General features: G+C 49.1%; 1 protein-coding gene across 2 annotated transcripts in view; it reads left to right on the top strand.

Moving 5' to 3' along the window:
• LOC144100709 (uncharacterized) overlaps positions 1–14754 on the top strand; it is a 132260-nt gene that overhangs the window by 115941 nt on the left and 1565 nt on the right. The window contains exon 3 of one of the 2 annotated variants that reach the window (XM_077633552.1): positions 3175–5155. The exons of the other annotated variant lie outside the window; for it this stretch is intronic. Within the exon in view, the coding sequence (XP_077489678.1) occupies positions 3279–5155 (1877 nt within the window). The 5' untranslated portion in view covers positions 3175–3278. The remainder of the gene's footprint in view (positions 1–3174; positions 5156–14754) is intronic. 2 annotated transcript variants of the gene reach the window in all.

Raw genomic sequence — 14754 nt, 5'->3', positions numbered from 1 at the left:
AAATTACCCCACCGATACCGGTGGGGAAAAATATGTGCTTTTGTGGTTGGAGAATGGAGAGAGCGTGCCATGAATAGACAACCGCTCAGCCAATCGATCTGCTTGTTTTGAGAACCTCTATGAAGCTTAGCCTTGCGATTAGGGGTCGGCAGCAGCTTGGCTGCTAACAGCAGTGTTCGCGACATTAAATCAGTGAAACTGCGCTGAGTTTTTATGCGATCTCCGCCGTCGCCAAGGGCACGATAGCCTCACCGCTCTCTACCTGGCTGGTTCTGTTGAAGCGCTGACGGTTCCACCACGCACCGCTTCGCGTCGTCGACGACGCGAAACATGTGGATGATTTAAACGCGTGAAATTTCACTACGCACTGTAGTACAGGTTGCAACATAATTAAGAACGGCAGTTGGCAACAATGTGCCACGGTTCGAGAAGTATTACAAGACGCCGGTTTTTAAATGTTAGACTGCATCAAACAAACAAGAGGTTTCAAAATTCTTTAGCTTATGGTTGCGTATCGTGGTTAATTTCTTGCTCAGGTAACAAGAAAAACTCAAACAACGGTGCGGCTTTTGTCACTGAGGGATTCCGATCGGCGTTCCTGAATGTGGGCGCAGCTTCACTGGAGACATGTATCCGACTATCCATCTTCAGCCAGCTGATATTTTGAACGTGGCGCACTTTCAAGTTGAATTAAGGACACCACTTTGTCGAACGGCTTGTATTTTAAATGCGGATCATGCCTTTTTTTGATTCTTAGTCTGCGCAATACCATGATTGAATTATTGCTCTTGCGAAAACCGAAAGCATCAACGCTTCGAGAATTTTCCATGCCAACTCTTCACGTCGCGTACAGTTTTATTCACTCGTACAGACCTGCAAGAAGGCAGCTGCAGAGACCAACAGCTTTTTTTCTCTGCCAAATATAATTGTTTTAAAGTGTTGCAGGAGAGCGCGCAGAAATAATTTCATGAACACCTCTTACAGGGTAGGCGAAAATTTTGAAATAAATTTGAGTTCTTGGTTTTTCGATATTTGGAATTCCCAACCATTCCTCCACAATTTCCAATGCGTCACTTGCATGTACGCGAAATATTTACCCCAAAAATTGACCTTTTTCTGAAACCTAGGTGCTGACCGAACCCGCCTTCTTTCACACTTATGCGAGATCTGTACGTCTCCTATGTTGTAAAAAAAATGAAAAAAGGGCCTGTATTCTCCATGTTTAGCAGAACAGTTATTGCTCGTCTAGCAACAGCAATAAATACCTAGAGTTCTATTTTTAGCCAAAACAGACGCTACCGGTATCTGGGAGCGCGCCCCAAAGAATGTTACTGCAAATAGCCACCATGGATGCTGTCCTAACGTTCAACGAGCAAAACGAGTAACGTTCAATGGGTAAAATTGCCAGAGCCGACATATTTAGAGCGTTTGGTGTTTCCCCAGTGTGCTTCACGGTACAATGGCGGTGGGACGCTGACCGGCAACGACTGCACTTTGCAGGTGGTTACAAAAGAGGTTTGAAAAGCCGGGCAGCAAATGAAAAAGAGAAAGGAGGGGACTACGAGGCAGGTGGCTATTGATATGATACATCCGCATGCATTTATAGAGTGCAGGTTTGGAATAAAAGGGTTTTATTCACTTCAAAGCTGCTTAGCTCGAAATCTCAATTTTCGCAACGTTTGCCCCTTTTTCTCTGGACCCGCAACAGCTGGAAACATTTTTGGAAACGTTATTGCAACGTAAGGGAAAATCTACTGAACCAGAATAAAAATTAGTTCAAGGGATTTTGTTTCACAAGCTATTCATTGGTTATTTTGGCCTGAAAAATTAGTAGGTTCACTAAAAACAAGAACAAAAAAACCTCTTATTATTACACAATAGTTCTGGTTCAGTAAAAAGAACTTGGAGAGCTAATTTCAACAATACCAATATGATTGTTCTAATCTTCACAGATCCTGAGAAAACCGGTCACAAACATAGGCTAAAATACATGGGAAGTATAGGGCCTACCCTATCCCCTTAACTTGTGGTGGTGGTAAAACTTTATTGGATGCACTGGGGCGGGTTTTAGAGGAGAGCAGAGGGTTGCACCGCTCTCTTGCCTAGGTGGTAGTCTTCATTCCGGGACATCATTGGCGGTAGCCGCTGCCCGCGCTCTTTGAACCAGAGCCCTCTGGGACTCCAGGTCCAAGCAGAAGGACAAGGTTGCCTCCCAGCCCTCTCCTGTTGGCTGATTTACTCTCTGGGGATCTTTTTAAATGGCAAATCGCAAAGACTGTTTGCGGGACTTTTGTACAAAATGGACTGTATAAAATTGAGCCTACTTACGTGTTGTGAGTGCGAAAGCATCGTTTTGTTTAATTTTATTTCCTTTTTTAATTTAATTTTCTCCTTTCGTTTCTAACGAAACGCATGCCTACTGATTAGCATACAGGTAAGGCAATGCATATAGTAACTTCACCTCCGTTTGGCAAGAAGCAGTGCGCTTTTGTGGCTTTTGGGTTGCGTGGTCGCTTCGTAATCTCAAAGTCCTGGGTTCAGTTCCCTGCACCTTCGGAGTTTTTCTTTGCTAGCATGATGACGTCATCTGGTTCAACAGTGATGACGGGTGTCGTTGCTGTGATTAGTCATATAATGTATTCACACTGAAATGTTGGTACGTGGCAGTTATACAGCTCATGCGATCCGGGCTCTTCGGGTGCACGGCGGTGGCAGTAGTGAGAGCGGCGGGAGACGTAAGACGAACCGCATGCGCACTCTTACAGTCCGGCTGTGCCACAACTCAGGTACTTTTCCTTTTCACATGTCTCAATTTCTATCGCACCAACTTTGTGAATAGTGTGCGGTAGCTCGAGTTGATGACGCCTTCATGATTTTACAACTCCAAGCATTTTGAGTAATTCATTGCAGCTCCCAGCAAGAAGAGCCATGGCCTACACAAATACCGCCAGAACGTACTCGGTAAAGCTTGGGAAACAGTTCGGTTCATACTCGCATTCGATTCGGCAGCGTGACTAGCCTGTATTCCTAGCCTGTTATTAAAGAAATGTTTGCGCACACCAACATGGTTGCCTGAATTCGATGTCTGAAGGGAAGAAAAATTAACACGCAGTAATGTAACGCTGGCTTCCCTCCTGAAGCCACAGCTTAACTTGAGGCAATGTGTCCGCACAGGTGCAAGCCTGACCAGCGGTGCCTGCTGCCGGCACTGCTTGGAGCAAAACGGCTTGGAGACAAAAGTCACCTCTCTCCTCGCCGCGCAAGGACAGAAAGGAGTGATGGAGCTGCCCGTGCCTTTTCTTGCGGGAGAAGAATCTCTGCCGCCACAGATGGGAGGAATAGACTCCTCATCGTTGATCGTTCCGAGGGCCGCGAAGATCTCCGGAAGTGGACTCACAGGCGCCGAATGCTATTTCCTTGTCTCCTGTACAGCGTCCCTGCACGAAACGTGCCAGATAGTGCGACACCTCTCCGTCCTGAATGAATTGCTCTTCCCGGCGAGGCTGGAAGTGCGGGAGTCGTCGACGCAAGGCGGCAAGCTGAGTCTCGTGAGTTTCGATGAGCACGTCCTCTACCTGCCAGATGCAAGGGATGAACCGCTTCGCCAAGCCATGGCGCTTCTGTGCTGGCTCCTCAAGACGCACCGCTGTGTTGGCTCTCTCTACATCACGGGCCACACACTGAGCAAGCACAAATCACTGCTTTGTGAGGCCATTGGATGCAGCTCATCCATGACGTCACTGAGGTTTCACTCTTGGAGCGTAGCCATGCTGGAGGCTCTACTCAACGCCGCTTCATCTGCGACACACCTGAACGAACTCGAGTGCACAGCATTCGCTCAATGTACCAACGACCTTTCGCGCACAATTTCTAAGATTCTCTGGGCCTTGAAGTCCCTTAAGAGCCTCAAGATTCCCTCACTGGTTATGTCAAGCCGTGGGGCGAGGGTATTTTTCGATGATCTAAGAGCGACCGGCGCTCTGGAAGAATTGTCCCTACACGAATCTGCGATAAGCGAAGCTGGCCGTGACCTCTTTGTGAAATACATGAGCAGCAGTGCATCTTTAACCTCGCTAAGCGTTGTCGCCAGTATCAACAGTAAGCCGGGCCTGTTGGGTTGCATCGCCGAAGGCCTCCTTGCAAACAGAACTGTTCGCAACTTGCACCTTAGACATGTGCCGTTTGATCCTTCCAGCGTGCGCATAGCAGAAAAACTGCTTGAGACAAATGAAGCTCTGCGCTATTTTACCATAACATGCGCTCCTAAATATACACCAACACATCCTAGCAGCCAGTGCGCTTCCTTGGTAACGGCGCTCGCAAGCAATGCAACCCTGGAAGAACTAAAGCTGCCTGTGCACCTCTGGAGTCTAGATAAGTGGATAGATTTCGTCAACATGGTGGCAGCAAAGCAGACTCTTAAAAATGTTGTCATCGACGTGGATGTATCGGCCTCCGAAATTCTTCCAGGAATATGCAGCGCTCTCCAGCAAAGCGGGGCAGAAGCAAAAGTGTCTTTCGCTCAGTACTACATGCTTGGAAGAATTCATTTATTGGCCTGCAAGTCATTCCGGGATATCTACCTCTCCCTGCCAAGAAACGATGCAATCGTGGGTATACGCCAACTGCCTGCATACGGTCACATTATTTCCATTCATGTGGGCGTCTGGATACACGACGAGGAACTCTCTTCAGCTCTGGCCGCTTACATCGGCGCAGTGCGTTTCCTTCAGAAGCTGGAGCTGATATTCTTTTCGGACAGCCGCGACACGGTGCACAACACGAGCAGGCCGTGGACAGCAATGATGCGCTCTCTGGGCCGAAACACGAGTGTAAGGGAGCTCCAAGTGACGGTGGTGGCAGAGAGCGGGGCGCTCGACGATCGACAAATCGTGCTCCTCGCCGAGGCCGTCGAGTCGAACGAAAACATACGAAAACTGCTCTTCGATTCGGATCACCCGGCTCTAACCGCAGCTTTTCTTCGACGTTTGGCCTCCGGTATCGCGGGCAATTACTCTCTGGTGAGCGTCACTCTCCGAGGTAACGCAGACAAAGACGCGGCCGGGGACCTCTTCACTGTGCGGGACACGGTGCGGCGGAACTCCGGTCTGGTGGCCCGAGCAATCGACTTTGCGGACGGGCAGCGATTCGACAAGTACGTAGTCTGAAGAGGTGAAGCGCATGCGTTCCCATCACCTACACAGGCAGGCCACCAGAAAGATTCGCGTTTACATTATGCGGCACAAACTTCACAAAAACGTCGCACGTCACTCTCGCGGGTCTTGCCTTTTTCTCTTGTGGCGTCTTCGTGAAGTTTGCGCCTCACAGTGTAATAACGAACAGTATTCAATTTTCGCAGATTTTTGCTTCGCTGAATCAGGACGAGTGCCTTTGTAAAGCCCAGCAAAGATTTTTACTGTTTTAATCAAGCAGCATTTGAATGGGCATTATAAGATGAAATGGAATCTCCAAGGCATGGTGAGTCGTATTGTTCTTTTGAGTTCGCATGAATTGGCCACCCCTTTTTAATGGAACTTAGAAAGTGTAGTGGTAAATAATAATTTAATGAGTAAGCTCAACGCTGCCTCTCAAGTTTCACGTGGATGAGTATTGAGGTGCCCTACTGAGGCTCGGTTGACGCTCTTATAGGTGTAGCCAACGCGACCTGTATGCGCCTCTAGTTAGAAGTTCCTGTGGCAGAATCCTGTACGTGCCGCTTCCAGCTAAAGGCACCGTCTGAAATTTGCATGTATGCTATTAGAGCTAGCAACGGTTACGCCTAGCGAAGGCCCAGTTGCAGTCGCGGCACTTTGCCTTCAGAGATGAGGAGTGCTGCGAGGGTTTAGTGTCCTTGAAAAGTTCAACAGCAAAACCAATGGCCTAAGAAGCTTTGATATAAGAACCCTTTAAAAGACAAGCCCGGTATTTGCTTAAAAACAAATACGTGACCAATGTTTTGCTGGAAACGTCTATGTAATGTCGATGTTTTCTTCACGCAGTGAGAATGATGTTGTACTCATACTCCAGGTATAAAATTGGGCTTGCCATAGAAAAAAGAATGCCTCATTACACACCACACCACTTGTTTCAAGCTTAAGAATTACCGGTAACATAATATGCAATTTTTACCGAACGGGTCACTCTTATTCTTAATCTAATTATAGGATGTAGCTCAAATGAAACCATAGCACGAGGCCCACAGAAACTTAACGAAAGGATTAGCCTGAAGGAAAGGAATCAAGAATTGATTTTTGCACTAAGCATTTTGCAGACGTGTTCCAGAGGAATTACAAACAGAAATAGATGACGGGAACGAAAGTTATTAACGAAAGGAACATTCACAGTGTGGCCAACAGATGCACCTTTAACTGTGCCAAGAATCCAGGAATCGCAGTCAATAGGGCACCTTGCATGCCATTCGAGAAAAGGCGTTTCCTTTCCCTTGGCAGCGTGAAAGGGTGGATGGGGGACATGCAGAGAATCCAGCTCTTAAATGTCAGTGGTCGCGTTTGTAAGTGGGCTGAGACTTGGACGGCAATTAAACCGGGCAGTGAGCTCGCACCTAATGGCATACGCCGGAGACAACACCTTTTCTCGCACCTTTATTGTTCTTCTGCTTTATGCTCACAACTGCACCGAATATAGAGCACACGGCCCTACGCAAGCGGCAGCGTCGACTGTTAAGAGTTGGTATATAGCGGAGATGTATTAGCATCGGCGTAAATCCTGATATACCCCGAGTATGCTCCCTGAACAGGCTTCCGGCAATATGCTGTATGCGCCTGTGGTAGCATGTGTCCCCTATGCCAAAACTCTTCAATCAACATTACGCTGCTCATCAAGACTCGGAGAAGCTGAAAAAACACGAAGAAACCAAAAAATACACCCCAAAGTGGCGGCAAAGATTTCCTCACGAAAACCAAGTTAAAGCAGGTGTTCTACAGGAGTGCATGTTGTTGGGCGAGTCGGTCGTACATCGTTGAGTAAAGGTACTGCGCAAAATAATACAAACATGGACTGCGCCCGTCCTTGTGCCCTTCTCGTCCATGTTTGTATTATTTTGCGCAGTACCTTTACTCAAAAGGTGTTCTACAGACTTAAAAATAACGATATCAGCTCTGCTATGCACAAAAATACATTAGTACCATCTACATTAGAAGTTTTCAGGCCGCAGGATTTCATTTTGATTCGTGCAGTGGAGCCGTTAGGGCACATTCGTTGTTCGAAATCGGGAAGGGTGAGGAAGAATCTTGTTGTGACCCTTGCTTCAGAGGTTCGCTATGTGCCGAATGTAGTGCTCAAAAGCAAAACTCTCTGGCCTGAAGAATAATAAGGGTACACGTGTTGTTTGTTGGGTAAGCCATGAAACGCAGTATGCGAATTGTGCGCGACATTCTCCTTGGACAGTTATGCGTTATAATTAAGCATTAAAATAGTAACAGAGTAAAAGAGTAACAGAGGCCTCCGCGATGGGGCTCAGTGATTATGACGCTTGGCTGTTGTTCCGAAAGACGCCGGTTCGATCCCGGCCACGGCGGTCGAATTTTTGATGACGGCGAAATAACAGAGGCCCGTGCACTGTGCGATGTCAGTGCACGTTAACGAACCCAAGGTAGTAGAAATTTCCGGAGCCCTTCACTACGACGTCCATTTAGCCTGAGTCGCTTTGGGATGTTAAACGTTCATAAATCAAACCATTAATACAGTAAAAATCACTCGGGATATATGGACTTCAATAAAAACGTCCCGAGCCAATGGGCTGTTCATCGCGAGCAAAATAGCAAACTTCACAAAATACAAAGCGTCAGTGTCTCGTATTCTCTTTCTGCAACAGCGCCAGTGTCTCTTTTTCTGCATTCCCTTTCTGTGACAGCGTCAGAGTCTCTTATTGCCTTTCTTTGACAGCGCCACTGTTTCTTCTTCCCTTTCTGTGTTATCGCCAGTGTCTCGAATTCTCTTTAAGTGACAGAGGCAGTGTATCTTTTTTCCTTTCTATGCCACCGCCAGTGTCTCGTCTTTCCTTTCTGTGTCGCGCCAGTGTTTCTTCTTCCCTTTCTGTCTCAGGGCCAGTGTCTCGTCTTCCCTTTCTGTGTCGCGCCAGTGTTTCTTCTTCCCTTTCTGAGTCAGCGCCAGTGTCTGGTCTTCTCTTTCAGTGTCAGCGCCAGTGTATCCTTTTCCCTTTCTGTATCAGTGCCTATGTCTCGTCTAATCTGTCCGTGTCAGCGCCAGTGTCTCGTCTTCCCTTTTTGTGTCAGCGCCAGTGTTTCCCTTTTCCTTTCTGTGTCAACGCCAATGTCTCGTCTAATCTATCTGTGTCAGCGCCAGAGTCTCGTCTTCCCTTTTTGTGTCAGCGCCAGCGTTTCCCCTTTCCTTTCTGCGTCAACGCCAGTGATTCTTCTTTCCTTTCTATGTCAACGCCAGTGTTTCTTCTTCCCTTTCTGTGTCAGCGTCAGTGTATCTTTTTCCCTTTCTGTGTTAGCGCCAATATCTCGTCTTCTCTTTCTGTGTCACAGCGTCAGTGTTTCTTCTTCCCTTCCTCTGTTAGCGCCGGTGTTCTTTCTTCCCTTTCTGTGTCAGCGCCGGTGTTTCTTCCTAACTTTCTGAGTCAGCGCCAGTGTCTCGTCTTTCCTTTCTGTGTCAGCGCCAGTGCTTCTTACCCTTCTGTGTCAGCGCCAGAGTTTCTTACCTTTCTGTATCAGCGCCTGTGTTTCTTCTTCCCTTTCTGTGTCAGCACCCGTTTCTTCTTCCCTTCCTGTGTCAGTGTCAGTGTTTCTTCTTCCCTTTCTGTGTCAGCGCCAGTGTTTCCTCTTCACTTTCTATCTCAGCGCCAGTGTCTCGTCTTTCCTTTCTGTGTCATCGCCAAAGTCTCGTCTTCTCTTTCTGTGTCAGCGCCAGTGTCTCGTCTTCCCTTTCTGCGTCGGCGCCAGTGTCTTGTCTTCTTTTTTTTGTGTCAGCGTCAGTCTCCTATTCCTTTCTGTGTGCCCGCCAGTGCCTTGTCTTTTTTTTCTGTGCCAGCGCCAATGTCTCGTCTTCTCTTTCTGCGTCAGCGCCAGTATCTCGCCTTCCCTTTATGTGTCAGCGCCAGTGTCTCGTCTTCTCTTTGTGTGTCAGCGCCAGTCTTTCTTCTTCCCTTTCTGTGTCAGCGCCAGTGTCTCGTCTTCCCTTTCTGTGTCAGCGCCAGTCTTTCTTCTTCCCTTTCTGTGTCAGCGCCAGTGTCTCGTCTTTCCTTTCTGTGTCATCGCCAAAGTCTCGTCTTCTCTTTCTGTGTCAGCGCCAGTGTCTCGTCTTCCCTTTCTGCGTCGGCGCCAGTGTCTTGTCTTCTTTTTTTTGTGTCAGCGTCAGTCTCCTATTCCTTTCTGTGTGCCCGCCAGTGCCTTGTCTTTTTTTTCTGTGCCAGCGCCAATGTCTCGTCTTCTCTTTCTGCGTCAGCGCCAGTATCTCGCCTTCCCTTTATGTGTCAGCGCCAGTGTCTCGTCTTCTCTTTGTGTGTCAGCGCCAGTCTTTCTTCTTCCCTTTCTGTGTCAGCGCCAGTGTCTCGTCTTCTCTTTGTGTGTCAGCGCCAGTCTTTCTTCTTCCCTTTCTGTGTCAGCGCCAGTGTCTCGTCTTCCCTTTCTGTGTCAGCGCCAGTCTTTCTTCTTCCCTTTCTGTGTCAGCGCCAGTGTCTCGTCTTTCCTTTCTGTGTCATCGCCAAAGTCTCGTCTTCTCTTTCTGTGTCAGCGCCAGTGTCTCGTCTTCCCTTTCTGCGTCGGCGCCAGTGTCTTGTCTTCTTTTTTTTGTGTCAGCGTCAGTCTCCTATTCCTTTCTGTGTGCCCGCCAGTGCCTTGTCTTTTTTTTCTGTGCCAGCGCCAATGTCTCGTCTTCTCTTTCTGCGTCAGCGCCAGTATCTCGCCTTCCCTTTATGTGTCAGCGCCAGTGTCTCGTCTTCTCTTTGTGTGTCAGCGCCAGTCTTTCTTCTTCCCTTTATGTGTCAGCGCCAGTGTCTCGTCTTCTCTTTGTGTGTCAGCGCCAGTCTTTCTTCTTCCCTTTCTGTGTCAGCGCCAGTGTCTCGTCTTCCCTTTCTGTGTCAGCGCCAGTGTCTTGTCCTCTCTTTCTGTGTCAGCGCCAGTGTCAGCGCCACGGGGCCGGAAGATGCTGACGTGGAGGTGCGGCGAAAAAAGGTGGCCGCCTTTCCCTACCTCCATGGTGTTTCACACCGACTCAAGAAACTTGCGGCGAAGTATGACGTTGGCGTTGTCTTCACAGCTAAAAACAAGATAGGAGGCTTGTGCGCCAGCGTAAAAAGGAGGCTTGATAAAACATCAAGTGATCGTTCCCGTTGCACAGTGTCACATAAGACACGGCTCACCCCTTGCAGAAAGAATGTGGTGTATCGCGTTCCACTGCCTTGTGGTCGATTCTACTACGGGCAGACGGGCAGATGTCTAAATGTGCGCCTGACGGAGCATTCTAACTCTCTGGGTGGGAAGGCGAACTCTAATCTGGCGTTGCACGTGCAATCTCGAGAATGCAAATCGGACGATGATCTGTCTCTTTGCACGCCTGACTTCAGCGACACTACTGTAGTTTATAGAAATGAAAAACAAATCTGTCGCGAGATAGTTGAAGCCTTCTACATTGCTAAGGCTAAGGACACGTGTGTGGCTAAGCCGTCGGTAAACCTTCACGCTAAGGAAATTGCCTTTTTAGATAACTTGTTAGTAAGGCCCTGACATTGAAATTTTTTTTTGTGCCCTTTCACTGATACGGCTTATGTGCGCGCGCATCTCAGTGCGAGTCTTCGTTGTTTTCTTCCTTTCAATAAAACTTCAGTTGTTAGTCCAGCCTCGTCTTGTTTGCTTCTTCCTTTGTGTCGCGTCTTCTGGCTGGTTTAAAATGATCACTTTCTGTGTCGGCGCCAGTGTTTCTTCTTCCCTTTCTGTGTCAGTGCCAGTGTTTCTTCTTCCCTTTCTGTGTCAGCGCCAGTGTCTGCTCTTCCGTTTGTGTGTCAGCGCCAGTGTCTCGTCTTCTCTTTCTGTGTCAGCGCCAGCGTTTGTTCTTCCCTTCCTGTGTCAGCGCCAGTGTCCCCTCTTCCGTTTCTGTGTCAGCGCCAGTGTCTCCGCTTCCGTTTCTGTGTCAGCGCCAGTGTCTCCTCTTCCGTTTCTGTGCCCGCGCCAGCGTCTTTTCTTCCCTTTCTGTGTCAGCGTCAGCGTTTCCTCTTCCGTTTCTGTGTCAGCGCCAGTGTTTCGTCTTCCCTTTCTGTGTCAGCCCCAGTGTTTCTTCTTCCCTTTCTGTGTCAGCGCCAGTGTCTCCTCTTCCTTTTTTGTGTCAGCGCCAGTGCCTCGCCTGGCCTATCTGAGTCAGTGCCAGTGTCTCCTCTTCCCTTTCTGTGTCAGCGAGTGTCTCGCCTTCCCTTTCTGTGTCGGCGCATAGGTCTCGTCTTCCAGTTCTGTGTCAGCGCCAGTGTCTCACCTTGCATTTCTGAGTCAGTGCCAGCGTCTCCTCTTCTCTTTCTGTGTCAGCGCCAGTGTTTCGTCTTCCCTTTCTGTGTCAGCCCCAGTGTTTCTTCTTCCCTTTCTGTGTCAGCGCCAGTGTCTCCTCTTCCTTTTTTGTGTCAGCGCCAGTGCCTCGCCTGGCCTATCTGAGTCAGTGCCAGTGTCTCCTCTTCCCTTTCTGTGTCAGCGAGTGTCTCGCCTTCCCTTTCTGTGTCGGCGCATAGGTCTCGTCTTCCAGTTCTGTGTCAGCGCCAGTGTCTCACCTTGCATTTCTGAGTCAGTGCCAGCGTCTCCTCTTCTCTTTCTGTGTCAGCGCCACTGTCTCTCCTTGCCTATCTGAGAAAGTGCCAGCGTCTCCTCTTCCCTTTTTGTGTCAGCGCCAGTGTCTCCTCTTCCTTTTTTGTGTCAGCGCCAGTGCCTCGCCTGGCCTATCTGAGTCAGTGCCAGTGTCTCCTCTTCCCTTTCTGTGTCAGCGAGTGTCTCGCCTTCCCTTTCTGTGTCGGCGCATAGGTCTCGTCTTCCAGTTCTGTGTCAGCGCCAGTGTCTCACCTTGCATTTCTGAGTCAGTGCCAGCGTCTCCTCTTCTCTTTCTGTGTCAGCGCCACTGTCTCTCCTTGCCTATCTGAGAAAGTGCCAGCGTCTCCTCTTCCCTTTTTGTGTCAGCGCCAGTGTCTCCTCTTCCTTTTTTGTGTCAGCGCCAGTGCCTCGCCTGGCCTATCTGAGTCAGTGCCAGTGTCTCCTCTTCCCTTTCTGTGTCAGCGAGTGTCTCGCCTTCCCTTTCTGTGTCGGCGCATAGGTCTCGTCTTCCAGTTCTGTGTCAGCGCCAGTGTCTCACCTTGCATTTCTGAGTCAGTGCCAGCGTCTCCTCTTCTCTTTCTGTGTCAGCGCCACTGTCTCTCCTTGCCTATCTGAGAAAGTGCCAGCGTCTCCTCTTCCCTTTTTGTGTCAGCGCCAGTGTCTCGCCTTGCATTTCTGAGTCAGTGCTACCGTCTTCTCTTCCCTTTCTGTGCAGCGCCAGTGTCTCGCCTTGGCTTTCTGAGTCAATGCCAGCGTGTCCTCTTCCCTTTTTGTGTCAGCGCCATTGTCTTGACTTTCCTCTTTGTGTCCGGGCCAGTGTCTCGTCTCCTCGTTCTGAGTCAGCGCCGGGGTTTCGCCTTCCCTTTCTCTGTCAGCGCCAGCCTCTTTTCTTTCTGTGTCAGCACCAGTGTCTTGTTTTCTCTTTTCGTGTCAGGGCCTGTGTATCGGCTTCTCGTTTTGAGTCAGCGCCAGTGCCTCGTCTTCCCTTTCTGTGTCAGCGCCACTGTCTTGTCTTCTCGTTCCGATTCAGCGCCAGTGTCTAGTCTTCCCTTTCTGTGTCAGCCTCAATCCCGTCTTCCCTTTCTGCGTAAACGCCAGCATCTCGTCCTCCCTTCCTGTGTCAGCGTCAGTCTCATCTTTCCTTTCTGTGACAGCGCCAGTGTCTGCTCTTCCCTTCCTTTGCAGCGCCAGTATCCCACTTTGCATCAGTGGGACAGTAGCGCTCTGCATTACCACTCTGCCTCAGTGCCACTGTCTCGTCCTCCTTTTCTGGGCCCTTTGTGAAGTTTGCGCTGCACTGCTTCATGGATATTATAGGTTGCTTGCTGAAATTTCCACTTTTACACGTTAATTTGACGAGACGGTAGAGAATCCGCCTCGCGTGCGAGAGCACCGGTGTTCGAATCCCGGTGCTGTGCAATTCTTCGCCGGCTAAAAAAATGTCTTGATAGAATTGCATAACCAGGCTTCAGCTGCGGCCTGACCTCGGTGATCAGAATCACCAGCGCACTCCCTCACAAGAATGAGGTACTTGGCCACAACCTCATAGATGAACCTATTAACCCTTGGCCGTCAATTCCCAGTGGCTGCGGAGCAACGACCAAAGCGGCGGTTAAGCCCGTGACTCGGCGGAGGGTGCTAAGAACTTCTGGCACCGGACAGGCCGCCATACCTGGCAACGTTTAACGCTAGGACCTTATCCAGTGAAGCTTGTCTAGCAGTGTGTTCGAGGAACTAGTGGTTAATAAATGGTATGTGTTAAGGCTTATTGAGATTAGGAGGAGCAATGATGAGGCGTACAGCAATGAGCCATCCGGCCATTAACGACAGAGGAAGTAAGGAAACCTTTAGGAGCACTGGAATTGGGAAATCAGCTGATGAGGATCGATCAGGTAACAATAGGTCTGTTGAAGGATGGTGGAGAGACTGTGCTCGGACAGCTAGCCACAGTGTATACGCAATGCCTTATGACTTCGACCGTACAAGCAGGTGGTAAGAACGCAAACGTTATCTTAAATCATAAGGAAGGAGGCGCCAAGGACTTAAAAAGCTACTGAGTATCCCCCTAGAAAAAACCATTAAGAGCTGTATTTTACCAGTTACCGGTACTCACCTATGAGCACACACGTGGAGGCTAACGAAAAGTGTTCAGGTTATATTGAGGGCAATGCAGCTTGCTACGGAAAGAAAATAGATAGGTTTGACGTTAAGAGACAGGGAGAGGGAAGGGTGGGTGAGGTCACATTTATGTGTTTGACATCCTAATCGACACCAAGAGGAAGAAATGGGCTTGGATAGAGCATGTAATGCGAAGGAAAGATGAGCACTGGTCCCTAAGGGTAACGGAGTGGGTTCCAAGAGAAGGCATGCCTAGCTGGTTAATCAAAGATCATGGAAGGCCAACTAGCCCAAGAGCAAGTGTTATTCAAGCGCAGCAGGGGGCTACAGAAAGTGAAGCGGGCGGATGACACCAAGGAGTTTGCGGGGATAGGATCGCGGCGGCTGGCACAGGACTGAGGAGATGCCTTTGCCCTGCAGTGGGCGTAGTAAGGCTGATGGTAATGATGTAGGCCTACGAAGGCTTTCATATTGCAACGAATCTTTGCAATGCTTGTTTGTTCATTCTTCAAAGCTGCCGGCAACGCGCTTTGTCGCTTTGTTTGCGCTGCAAAATGCGACCAGATTTATCTCGATTGATCGCATCCAGGCGTAGCTGATTCTAGGCTGTTCCAGAATGTGCTTGTAACTTTGCACGCTTTATCTCGAAATTTCGCTATCAGGTTCAAATTGAGCACGGCCGACAGCGGTGGGAATTCTGTTCTACGACCGCCGAGCACGCTTGTTGCTACCCCGCCGCCGAGTGATTCAGTCCTTTGTTGGCGCAAGTCAGCCCAAATAAATTTTTGTTTAGACGCCATTTTCGCTGTCGTTCAGCTCCCCGTATTGCAGTCGCCACTTCGTGACAATATGGTAACGTTGCAGTACT

This window comes from Amblyomma americanum, chromosome 8 (assembly GCF_052857255.1).
Source record: "Amblyomma americanum isolate KBUSLIRL-KWMA chromosome 8, ASM5285725v1, whole genome shotgun sequence".
Classification (NCBI taxonomy): Eukaryota; Metazoa; Arthropoda; class Arachnida; order Ixodida; family Ixodidae; genus Amblyomma; species Amblyomma americanum.
The sequence above is the reverse complement of the archived record's forward strand: the minus strand, read 5'-3'. Positions and strand labels throughout refer to the sequence as shown.